This window comes from Cydia splendana, chromosome 10 (assembly GCF_910591565.1).
Source record: "Cydia splendana chromosome 10, ilCydSple1.2, whole genome shotgun sequence".
Classification (NCBI taxonomy): domain Eukaryota; kingdom Metazoa; phylum Arthropoda; class Insecta; order Lepidoptera; family Tortricidae; genus Cydia; species Cydia splendana.
In genome coordinates, this window is record NC_085969.1 from 9,380,942 (window position 1) to 9,394,017 (window position 13,076).

The 13,076-nt window shown below is 37.4% G+C and overlaps 1 protein-coding gene across 2 annotated transcripts in view; it reads right to left on the bottom strand.

Moving 5' to 3' along the window:
• Positions 1 to 442: 442 nt before the first annotated feature.
• LOC134794240 (uncharacterized) overlaps positions 443 to 13,076 on the bottom strand; it is a 49,215-nt gene continuing 36,581 nt past the window's right edge. For both annotated transcript variants that reach the window (XM_063765992.1, XM_063765993.1), the window contains exons 4-9: positions 2,959 to 3,047; positions 2,626 to 2,741; positions 2,302 to 2,487; positions 1,191 to 2,213; positions 817 to 942; positions 443 to 622 (exon numbers count right to left, since the gene is read on the bottom strand). In XM_063765992.1, the coding sequence (XP_063622062.1) occupies positions 468 to 622; positions 817 to 942; positions 1,191 to 2,213; positions 2,302 to 2,487; positions 2,626 to 2,741; positions 2,959 to 3,047 (1,695 nt within the window). In that variant the 3' untranslated portion in view covers positions 443 to 467. The remainder of the gene's footprint in view (positions 623 to 816; positions 943 to 1,190; positions 2,214 to 2,301; positions 2,488 to 2,625; positions 2,742 to 2,958; positions 3,048 to 13,076) is intronic.

The window sequence follows — 13,076 nt, forward strand, 5'->3', positions numbered from 1 at the left end:
TTTTATGGAAGACGGATTAGGAGTAATCTCTTCGAGACCTCCTTCGGGATTTCACTCGGTAAGTACAAATCTATTCTTAATAATAAAGTACGTTTTGGTTTCAGACCACATCCACTAACAACTGGACACTGACAAAACTGTCATTAGGTACGATAAATATTTCGAGTCTTTGTACTTTCTAAATTCTAATTCTATATTTAAATGCAAGATCTGACTTAACTGAGCCATTGCAAAGCAATCTCGAGCATTGTCCAATTCTACTGGGAATGTTTCTACTTATGAATTTCGTATTCGAGGTATCGTCCGATATATCTGAACAGCTTAATTTGTACATTTCGTAGTCACGTCGTCGCCTGAGATTCATCCGCAGGGTCTAACGCACACTATTCGACCGGGGTTTTGGCACCTTGTCTTTATTGAACCGAAATGAGTCCGGTATATCATGGTCCCGTATTGTCTGGAAGGGATCAGACTTTGGGAGGTGGCGTGGCGAGCTTGGAACGCGACTTTTCCCACCGACTGATGTAGTCGATGGGGTAGCACATTAGAGCAGAGAACAGCAGGAACCCTCCAGCCACGTAGAATGGGACCACGAAGTCTCCCGTCATGTCCTTTATAGCTCCTGTAAGGGAACAACATAAATCAGTGAGTTGGCGAAGTCTTAAAATATTTGTAACAAATATGTGACAGAGGAGAAAAATGTCATTTAATTTAACCGCATTCGCTTTTTACTACGTACTTACAAGAACGTGCAGGTTCGCTGTGTTTTTGTTAGCTTAACATTGAATAAATAATAACTGAGATGATGTCTCTTACCCGCAATTGGAGCACCTAATAACGCGCCGAAACCTTGGAAGAGCAGGAAGAGCCCGAAGCAGTTGGTGAGCTGCTCCAGCCCGATATATTCTACCACCAGGATCGACCGCAGCGACGCGAAACAAGCTGCAGAAAATAGAAGACTATATGATCAACTAATAATGTCAAATATTTCATTTTAAATATGTACAATCTTTTGTCACTGACATTTTTTTTTGACAATCATCTAATATTACTAGCTAAAATGCTTTGTCGTTTTACGGAGTTCCTAATATGCTCCGATTTTCATCATCAGCCTGGCTTGATAGCAGTTAATTTCAGCTTAGGGAACAAATAAACAAACATTATGACTTGTGAATCAAACAAATGCTTACCAACAGCAAGTCCAAACAATGCGCAGTATGCAAACTGGTAGCCCGCATGGAAGCAGTATCCACTGAACATAGTCGCTATTCCACCAGCCGTCAGCGCAATATTGTTCAGCCACAGCGGAGATACTTTGGGCATCGATGACACCAGACCACACGTCATACGGCCCACGATGTTCGCCACGCCGATCGTCGACACCAACAAGGTGCTAGTTGTTGCATCAATGCCTCCTTTTTCCATCGCTCTCTGTTTGACATACATGTAAGGAACAAAGAATCCCAGCATCGTGAAGAAACCTGACACGGCAAGAATCACGAACGTCGGTGATCGGAATAAGCTTACGTCCAACATGGTCGCGAGGGTCCGCTTCACTGCTTCTGGGCACAGACGGCATTTGCCCGACTCTTCTTCTTGAGTATCTTCCTTAGTTGGCACGTGTGTAACTGCCATGTGGTAACCCAGAGAATTCCGAGACGTATATTGGGGTAGTCTGACCAAACTGCCGCTAAAGAAAATGTCGTCTCTGTATAGTGGCCGAGCGACTAGATCGGCGTGTGAATGACGAGGCCTGACCTCTCTCTGTATAACTTTGATAGGGGCGCTGATGAGTGGCTCAGTGTTATCGATATTGCTGTTGGAATCGTCTTCATCTTTCTCGGCGACCGGGCCCGTGATGAACATCGGTCTGTTTCCAAGAGTATTCTTAATCGTTCCTGCTGTTGCTGATGACCGTCGGCTTAGATGAGAATTGCTGCCCCGGAAGACTTCCTCGGCGGTCGGGTATCGTGTATTATTCGCGACTCCGACCCACGTGTGTGGACTAACTTTGTTACTGAATCTCATTTCGGCTGGCATTGAAATCCCGGAGTCCAGCTTGCTATGCAATTTGAGCATGGAGTTGAGCTTTTCAACGGCTTCCTCGTGCCTACGAGCGATGTCATCATCGCCGGATTGATCAGCCAGCGCCACTCGTACCGGTTTTATGGGTCTGAACAGTGCACCAAAGATGATGCATAGGAGAATGAATCCTGGAAAAAGAGGATCCTAACTTAAATTTTGTCATTTAGAGCTTGATAATTCTGAATTCTGATAAAAACATGTCTTTTGATTGCTTACCTCCATACATAACAACAGTGACCCTCCATCCATAGGACTTGAGAAGGTATTCACCAAGCGGCGCAAACGCAAAAGTGCCGACGCCAGATCCGCAGAGCGCAATGCCTGTGGCGAGGGCGCGCCAGCGCTCGAAGTAGAACCCGACTGTTAACACTGCTGGCATGTAAATCATGCAGAAACCGATACCTGAAACAGAAAAAAATATTTAGAATTTTTTTGCATCATCGTCGCTCATTTCGGTTCTTCATGTTTGCATTGGTATATAGTTAGTGTGCTAATTAACGATCTATTAAATGTATTGTCGATCTAAAATCAAATTCATACCTCCAATGATGCCGTAAACTAGGTAGAGGTACTCGACGCTGGTCGCGAAGTAGGAGAGTCCGAATGCAACGGTACTAATCACGCTGCCTACAATGGTCACCACTCGGAAGCCGTACCTGAAAGAACGGAAGTTAAGTTTCATATCAAGAACATTTCTTAAATCACATCGGTCTGTCATCTGTCAGTTCATGTTAAGTATAAATAATTGGCAGCTTAGCTAGCTTTTGTTTTAGCTATAGAGGACATTGATGACACAGGACCTATCTCAAAGACGAAAGGGAAATCGAGGTACCTAATGAGAAAACACGGTGAGTAAATATTGAAGAATCTTACTTGTTTGCTAAGGCCGAAACGAAAGGCCCCGCCAGAAGATAGAAGCCGGCCAACAGAGACTGCACAGGCGCCACTTGACCATCACTAGCCTGAAATAAGAAAATTATACTATGTAAATACAAAGTATCTTTGATTTAATTTTGATCAACCTTCAATAGGATAGATGAGGAACTAAAACAACAAGACAATAATGTGCTAAATAGTAACATCCCAGCCTAATAGGTACCTATTGTAGGTGAACTGGTATTGCAGTATCTTCTTTAATATAGGTTACTATTATTACAACATTTATAGCAATGTTAATACACATCGGAAACTGGCCCCATTGTGCGTAAGAATACATTATTAACTATTTTTTTTTATTTAAGTCTGTATGCTATGTCTCAGAAAAAGTTGATCAATTAAGACCAGTGATATGGAATCTCTATTTCCTGCTCAACGAAGGCTTACCAACTGGGAAGTCCGGTTGGACGCTTCCGACACCGCACCCTATTTAACTGACCTTAGCCTACATGAACCGACTGTCTTTTTCTCATCCTCGTAAATACCAGATTGATTTGATAAAGTGAACTTTATGAGCTACAAATTAAGGTATTAATAAATATAAGTTAAGCAAATCACGAGGTTGGGAAAGTATGATAATGGACATTCACTGCACTTTTAATGCGGTAATAAACAAATGACGACTCTGAACTCTGAATATAATGTACTCACTTTATCTGTTTATTACAGAGGAACATACATTAACGAGTAATTTTCCATTAATTCGATTGCTACTGCAGATACTCGTTAACTGCTCAGGAAAACATAATAATAATTTTCCTATTGCGCAGGTACCCACGTGACGACTTAAATGCGGGTGTTGCGGGTGCTACTGCTATCTGTTACTAAACTTGTAATACAAATGCCGGTACCAAGTACCTGTGCCTCAAATTTACCTACATCTTTTTAAATGCGCTCCAAAGAGTATGCACTTAGCTTAAATTACATGTTACAATGTAAGATCACGTATAGGAAATTATAGGATATACCTACCCTGACTGCGATGATTTCTAACGCGTCTGTACCTACATCCAGCGTGTGCGCCGTGTGTGGCCTTTGTGCACTTGTGGAGGCTAGGCTAGATTTGTTCTAAGTTCTAACGGGAACCCATTCCTGCATTCCGGCCGTAGCTCACGGCAAGCTTTTGAGGGCGTCGGGCCGTCGGTGCAAGCTAATCGATGGGACTTGGTACTAACAGAAACACTTAATTCACCATTGGTGAACCTTATATCTTTGAAATAAGGTTTATGTATTATCAGTGATCAGTGTTGAAGATCGTGCAAAGGTATGAATTATGTAAGTGTGTTATGCATGTGATTGGACACCAATTCAATTAAAACATCACGACTATTAGTGCCTAATTACCTACGAAACGAAGCTGATACCGCACCGCTGTTGGTTAAAGTACCTAAGCTTTTGAGTCTCTAGAGTTTCTTGCAACTATGTACCTAGTAGGTAAGCTTTTACTATGTTCCGAAATATTGACCAAGGCGGCCAACTAGACCACTATAGATAGGTATGTCGTACGTCCCAGATTTATATCTAATCAGATTTTCCTCAAGAGTTGACAGTGATGTACTTCAATGTAATTCTAAAATACGTGTCTTAAATGCAACGCTCAAAAGAGATAGCTCTTACATATAGAAAACAGCAATTTCAACTATATACTCAGGTTTTATTGCATTTTATTGCAACCGGAATCTGTATTGAAACCTAAGGCAATTAAGTCGTAAATACTATAGCACGGTTTAGGTGTCCATACGTGACTAAGCTAAGACGAGGCCATCGATTCCCTATTCGACGTTTATCGATCGATCTAAGCGCGGGAGAAAACCTATAAATCACATAAATTGATCGAGGCTCTAAGAAATAGCGGTAAATAAGTGTTTGCCGCAGGACGTGATACTCTTAATTGGTAGTTTTACCAGTAATTAATTATAATCAGGTACTTATATCGATGGATTGAGTAGATTAGGTCTTAATTGGTTTAATGTCATCAAAGTTAGTAAGTACCTAACCGACCGATTATCTCCATAGACTAGTATTATCGTAGAGGTACAGCGTGCAGCAAAATTGCATGGATACATTATGAATCAATTCATTTATAAAGTGGTCATGCAGTTTTTCGGCTGCGTGTATAGATTGCTTCGTTTTATTTCGTTTTAAATATTTTGATCTATGTTTCGTTACTTAATGAAAATTGAAAATTGATGATCAGCGACATCCATGCACTACTTACCTAGATGCTAGCCTAGCTTTTCATTTCATACATTGCGAATTTGATTTTTACACGATTTTTACCAGATGATTAATTGTTATTTATTTTTATGGCTCGAAGCTTGCTTTATTGACACAAGGAAAAGATGTGGACGAATATCTCAATGAATAATCGATTGTAAATTGTTATTATAATTCGCTGATTTGCACTAGGTCAGAGAAAATTGCTAAAAACCTGTAATAATTAGTACTGGTCGACGAACAGCTATAATATCATTTATACTAGCGACCCGCCCCGGCTTCGCACGGGTTAACAAATTATACACCTAATCCTCTTCCTCAAGAATCACTCTATTGATAAGTGATAACTGCATGGAAATACTTTCAGTAGTTTTTGAGTTTAACGCGAACAAACACACAAACAGACAGACGCGGCGGGGGACTTTGTTTTATAAGGTGTAGTGATTTTATACTAGGTATAGGTACTAGTATATTTGCCTACAGATACATATCTAGATGCCTAGTAATTATGGGCATACCTAATTACTTACTTTACAGCATCGGTGTTAACGTTATAAAACTCTAAACTATTTTTTTCTTAAGCGATGTTCTAATCTAAATACTGGCCAGACACCCGCCCGCAACCCAGGGGGTTTGTAAGTGCGGTGCCATCCTTTGAGATGACAGTACGCTACTTTCTTGGGTGGAAAAATTGAATTTTGTTTCACACAACAAAAGCATATCTGTTCCATATAATAATGATTTAAATTTCGTTGGAGGTAATTTGTACTAGCATTAGAACCGTCGTGGGACGCCAGAGGATAATTACCAATGTATTTATTATTATTTATTTATTTATTACTATTATTAATACAAGAAATAACCTTACGATCTCATTCAGTTCCCTGCAAAACTGTTTACACAGTTTGTCTGCAGGTGCGAGTCTCTTATATAATTACTTACATACGTAATCAATGTAAAATATTATAAAAACTAACATCATACACTTAACTAATATAATCAGATATACCTTACTTTACTTGGGTGACATTTGCAGGCACAGGCATACAATTGTCACCCAAGCATTTTTAATAGGTGCTGCTTGATTGCTGTTTTAAATTTAGTTTTATTGGGCTCGAGCCTGATATTTTCTGGAAGACTGTTTAAAAGATATGGCAACCTTTTTTTTAGAGTTCGGTCTCCGTAATAATTGGTGACGCGGGGTATTTCATATTTTCGCACAGCCGCTGATCTTGTATTATGTTTATGTTCTACTCGTGTCGAGATATGCTCCTTATTGCTGTGGTTGTTAATTGCTAAGAGGTATTTGTGTTTTAAGCTGACCGGGAGTATTTTACAAATTTTAAATAGTTTATTATAATTACCTTTACAACTGTTTCTAGTTTTTTTATTGACGAGTAACTTTAAGAATCTAATTTGTAGCACTTCTACTTTATCTATATACGATTTAAAAGTGAGACCATAGCAATCAAGGGCATAGCTTAACACGGAATCAACTATTGCAAAGTATAAGCACTTTAATACATTAATTGGTACTTTAAAGCTAAGGTGGTAAAATTTACCTAATAAAATTCTAAGTTTGCTACAGATATAATTTATATGTTGTTGCCAAGAAAATGCGGAATCTACTTTAACACCTAAATATGTAACACAATCAACTTTTTCTATTGGTCTACAATGGCAATCGTGTAAGTTATTATGAAGGCAAGTAAAGCTATGGGTATACATAGGGAGTGGCATTTCTGTTGGGCTTAGATATGGCGATTGTATAATTAGGAGCTTAGTTTTATCTGAATTCAATATAATGCCATTGTCATGTGACCACTTTACTACTGAGTCTATGTCTTCTTGGACTAGACGACAAGTTTCTATCATATTGGTTCCTGCGCGTAGGGTGCATAGGTCGTCAGCAAACATGTGTGCGGAACAGTTTCGCAGAACTCCACATAAGCTATTTACATGCATTAAGTAACACACGGGGCCACATACGGAACCCTGTGGTACTCCACAATGTACCAGTGTCTCATCACTTAGGTCGTCACCAATCTTTACTCGGTATGAACGTGATGTGAGATAGTCGCGAAACCATTTGTTTAGCGGCTGCCCCACACCACATTCGGCCATTCCATTTAAAAGGGTGTTTGTATCTAAGGTGTCGAATGCTTTCTTAAAATCATAGAATATTGCTACAACAAATTTTTTATCGTCTAAATAAGTATTAATTTCATCAGTGAATTTGGACAAAAGAGTGGCAGTACTTCTATTTTTCTGAAAACCATGTTGACAATCATTTAATATACTGTTTTTTTGAAGGAAGGAGCTTGTTTGATTGATTATACATTTTTCAACTATTTTGTCTATACTGGAGAGAATGGATATCGGTCGATAATTTGAGTATACTTTACGGTCACCCTTTTTATGGATTGGACGAACTAGAGATTCTTTTAACTTATTAGGGTATTTATGTTGAGCAACTGATACATTCATTAATTTGGCTATGACTGGACTTACTTTATCTACGATTAGCTTCAGGTCAGACATGCGTACAAGATCGCTTCCCGGCGCTTTATTTTTATCTATTAGATTAATTACACGTTTAACGTCTTTGCTATGCACGGGTTGCCATCTCATACACACGTCCGTCCTGTTAACATATTTGTTTCTGTCTAACCATATATCGTTACATGTATATTTGATTATAACTGCAATGTTGTTTCCTTGGTCGGGACAACAGTTATGTAAATGAACTCTAGCCGGCCTGGTTTCGCAGTAAATCAGTAGACGCTTGCCTGACCCTGCCCGGTTTGCATTGCAAATTATGAGAGCCGACTGAAACCGATGTGATTTTATATAATCACCCTTATTGAAAGAAGATTCCAAGAACATTCCAGTTGAATTGCAAAATTGATAAGTTCTAGTTGAATTTGAAATTTTTGGAATAAAAGTATAACAGGAACCAGGAATTCAGCACCTCGGGCTAGCTAGACTCGAACTCACGCTCACGAATCAAGGATCCAAGCTTGCCTGTTTACCAAACCCTCTTTACCCGGCGAATTATTCTAACATAATTTTATTGTTATTCGCACCTTTTTGCATAGAGACATCTACCGTAAGAGTATATTATTATGGTTATTAACGGCACCATGGTTCCAAGTAATCAAAAAATCAACAGTGACGAAGCGCTACCCCTTTTCTATATTCAGCAAGTAGACGCCTGCTAACCAAATACCTATTTTTAAAACGACTTATCTGGGAATAGATAACCGATGAAATATTCAAACACAACCGCCTGCTGTATTAGAATGTTCCGTGCTTCCTACGCATGCGCGTTGCATTCATTCATGTCTGCGTGTTCGTGCCCAAAACTAAAGTGCATTATAACATATGAGACTCTTCATCAGTTACGTCATTTCTCTTCTGTCGTAAGTATCCCGTCGCCATCATTAGCCAACTTGAACGGAAATTTTACGAATACATTTACCAGTTTTGTTATTAGCAATTTAATGTAAAGATTTTATCGCACTGAATTAGATTTGGACAAAAATAACTGTTATGTAAATATAACATTTGAGTGTGTAAGCGATATAACAAACTTCGTAACGTCTTGTAAGTTTATTTTGGCACCCTATTCTGGAGCGCTTTCGAATCAAGACATTGTTTCTCATTAAGTAGTAGTTACCAGAAATATTCTTAGTACAAAATATTATAACAGTGTAGTCCTAAATTTTTATCTTTTAACATATTTAATACCTCGTTGCAATGGCACGGCGTCTATACATATTAAATACTAGATTCCTACAGGCTTGCCTATCGAGACAATCGTGCATGTGTTTGTGTATCCTAGAATTCCTAGAAATTTGGATACGTTGCAATTTATTTTATATTGGTTCCAACTAGTCATTCTGAGAACAAAAGCTTTGAGACTCCTTCCTCCTTAATTTATCAACAGTCTTCTAGGTACATATTAGCATGGGATCCAAATAGACGGCAAATAAAATTTGTCGTAGAACCTTAAGTGCTTAGTTTTAAGCGTGTTTTTGCAACTCCTATAGTCAATTGGTAAGTAAGCCAATAAACGTCATTAGTCAGTTCTACGCCGTAAATAACCAGTCACATAATGATTAAAATGGGCACATTTAATTGACGTAAACAGTTATATCATTGATCTGCTATTAACCGAACTTTGCATGATTGTCCTTGCCTCCGTATTAAATGTGTACGTCATTTTAGCAACGCTCAATTAAATTGGTTTGTTTTCACGTTTTCAGTCACGTCAGCATTAATACACATAGGCGTCGTGATTGTAATAATTATCTGTCATCAATAATCAATTGTCCAAAATTTCGGTCAGAAATAGCAAACTTTTTTTCCGTTGTGTAATGTTGACGTCTATAAAGAAGGCCATAAACGTAAATAAACTAATATACCTATATCGTCGTCCGTGTATTCACGTACTTACTTATGAATATCTAATACGCCCATATTACTTGTAACGTTGCAAGCACTCGTATATTTTACAGAACAATTATACCTAAGCGAAACTAAAGATTTTAGATTAATTATGAACGGAAATGTGTAGCGTTTTTATGTACTTACTTAATTCCTTTCAATAACGCTAAAACCTAGCTTGGACTAGTAAGAACTAAAAACATATATGTATATATACACGGTTTAACATGAGGAAACCGTATAATTTTAACCACGCATTTCTGAGGTCAAAAGAAGGAAAAATTGTAGTAATATGAATTTAGGTCAATTTCGCCAAAAAAAAATGTTTTTTTGTTTTGTTTTTTAATTTTTTTGAATGTACATAAAAAATAAATGTTATTGGTAAACTTGTCACTTAAAATTGATTTTTACATGTTTTTTTCGTAAAACCTACTTTTTGCAAAGTGTTACTTGTCACTTCATGACATCTATCAATAAGGATATTTAGACCACGTCCGATAGCAGCAACATCACCATCAAAAAGGCCTTTTACACTATGTAACAATAAAAACTTGTATTTTTTTAAATTAATATTATCTCTGAAACTAGGCGAATTTCAAAAAAGTTTATAGGACATTTTTGTCTCTAAATATGATCAGGAATACGCTGTTAAAATTATTCGGTTTCCTCATGTTACACCGTGTATATAGTAATGTTATATGCTGTTAATTATAACAAGAATCATCTTAAGACTATTTACTAATTTACTTTTTTACTACGACTAGTTTTTGGTTGAGCTCCTTGAAAGGATAGGCTCTGTATTCTACTGATTGTAATGAGCATTATAACATAGGTTTATTATTAACCGGGCAACTAAAATATTAAACAGGATCGAACATTCATTGGGCATATAATAATATAATTTGGCTGTGCATTAATATTTTAGCACCAATAAATTTATATTAGTCTCAAATATAAGCATCACTGGCAGCAAAATCAAGCCACCCGAATAGTTTATAGGGAACTTGAAGTGATAAGTTGGCGTCTAAAATAATAAGCTGGCAACTAATATTGAAAAGCGATAATAAAATTTGGTTGTCATCTACTTGTTCACATCTAAGTACCTAATCATATTGAGCATATCGTTTCAGGTAGTATTTTAACACAAAAGCAGTTCAAAAATTTAATGAATATTGGTCACTATTTATACAAAACACCTCAAATTAATTTACAAAACCGCAATGGTCCGTATACTTATAGTCGAAATTCCTAATCATGAAACACCTAATCGCCATTATACCATTAGATCTTTCAATTTTTAATCACTAATTTCAATAGTTACCACTGTGTTCTACCAGAGCCAAAAGATAGGTGCGACGACGAGCGAAGCGAGGAGGAGCGTGTTAGGTTGACTGTGTTAGTGACCAAACAAAATATTTTAAAAGAACTTCATTTTTGAATTAATAGATAGCCGTTTTCTTTCTAAAATGTGCTTCATACATGGTCTCCAATATAATAATTCAGTTGCAGAATAAATACTTGGTAGCTGCCTAAAAATAATCAAAAGCTGTAACGGCATTAAAATACAACTCATATTGATATATTTTAAGGCTCCGTTTTTGTTGCCAATCTATTAATTTTAGTACTCATATCTATTTTATTAAAGTATACCTGCCCAAATTCGATTAATTAGTTGACCGGTTAAATACGTGCCTTATACATATATTATGATCCAATTTATGACTTGATTTTGATTTGATCCATAAATGGGTTAAAGCATATCTAGATATCATAGTTCTAAATAAATAGGATAGCAATATAATATAAAAAAAATTAAAAACCCCCTACGCCAATAATGCCTTACGTCATTTTGGAAAAGAGCTGATAGGTACGTTTCAAGCTGCTGGATCGATTTTTATCAAACAGCTTAGAGCCACCGCAAGGAAACTCGCTTTCACGTAAAAAAAACCACATCGATATCAGTCCATCCGTTGGAGAGTTACGATGCCACAGACAGACAGCGTCAAATATATATCATCCCTTCTTTTTGCGTCGGGGGTTCAAAGAATCACGCGTCAGTACCTAATTATATGACTTATTATAAATTTCAGACAGCGAAGTGCATCATCAGTTACACACCTAGCGACACTATTGTGCGATCTCAAAATAACTAGACGCCAGCACAGTTAGATCTTGGGCCGCCGCCAGACGCATTACAACACTGTCCCTGCTATTAGGTACGAACGTCGCGTGACACTTGTTTCACGGGAGTAAACGCGCGTTAAAAAGTGACAGTCTCCTGCAATTGTACTGCGAGATTACAGTAGCGTTGAGTATCGCATTACCACTGGCCGGTTGCCATGTAGATGGGAAGACGAGTGGCCAGAAGATGAGTAAAATATCATCAATATTACAAATAAAAATCAAAAAAAGTGTGAAACTAACACTAAAAATACTAACTGTAATTTAAATTTATATTGCCTCAAGGGATCCTCTAACATTAACTTTGACCATTACAGCCCCGCACTGCTGTGTAGATGTGTTACTCTGTCACCTTTCTTCACTCCTATGCGTTTATTTTAATTATATTAATAAATAAACTTTCACGCGCGTGTGCCCTGAAATGAGTTTTCTATGCGACCCGTGGAAAATTTACGAATTGTACGAGAGGAATTTTGTATTTAACAATTCTAGGTATATATATAAGACTTAATCAGTGGATTTATATATAAATAAACAGATGCATTTACTGAGATAACTTTGTAGATTAATGATACGACGTACTTTATCTGAAAGATCATAAAAATCTCTAATAATACCGTATAATTATAATATGGTATTTTTAGAGACTTAAATGAAATACTAAGATCACGATTTTAGAAAAGTAAATGAGTTAAAGAAACTTGCAAAAAAAGGTAATGAAATAGTAGATTGTTAACCAAGGGTTGAAAGGCACCCATTTCTGTCGAGGTAGTTTGGCGCTCGAACGCAGTGAGAGCGCCAATAGTCCGAGACAGAGATGGTGCCTTTCACCCGAGTTAAACACTCTACTTTTCATATCGAATGCGAGGAAACCAAACAAGACAAGGCAATTTCGCAAAATCAGTAATTGAAGTACCTAATAGACCTACGGCCATGATATTTTTCCTTACAACTTACTTACTTGCAATCAGAGACTTTACATGTGTGAAGATTAATAACCCCTAGCGAAAATCATTTAGATTGCAATATTTACGACAGCACACATTTTTTAACAAACTGCAGTAATTTTAAAATTATTTGTTCATTATAATATGAAAAGCAGCGGGATTGCCTCTTACTTTTTAATTTTATACTTTTTCGTTCTAAAAGCCGCAACAGACTACCGGACCGCACCGCGAACTTGGTGCGCCACACCACGTAATAACATT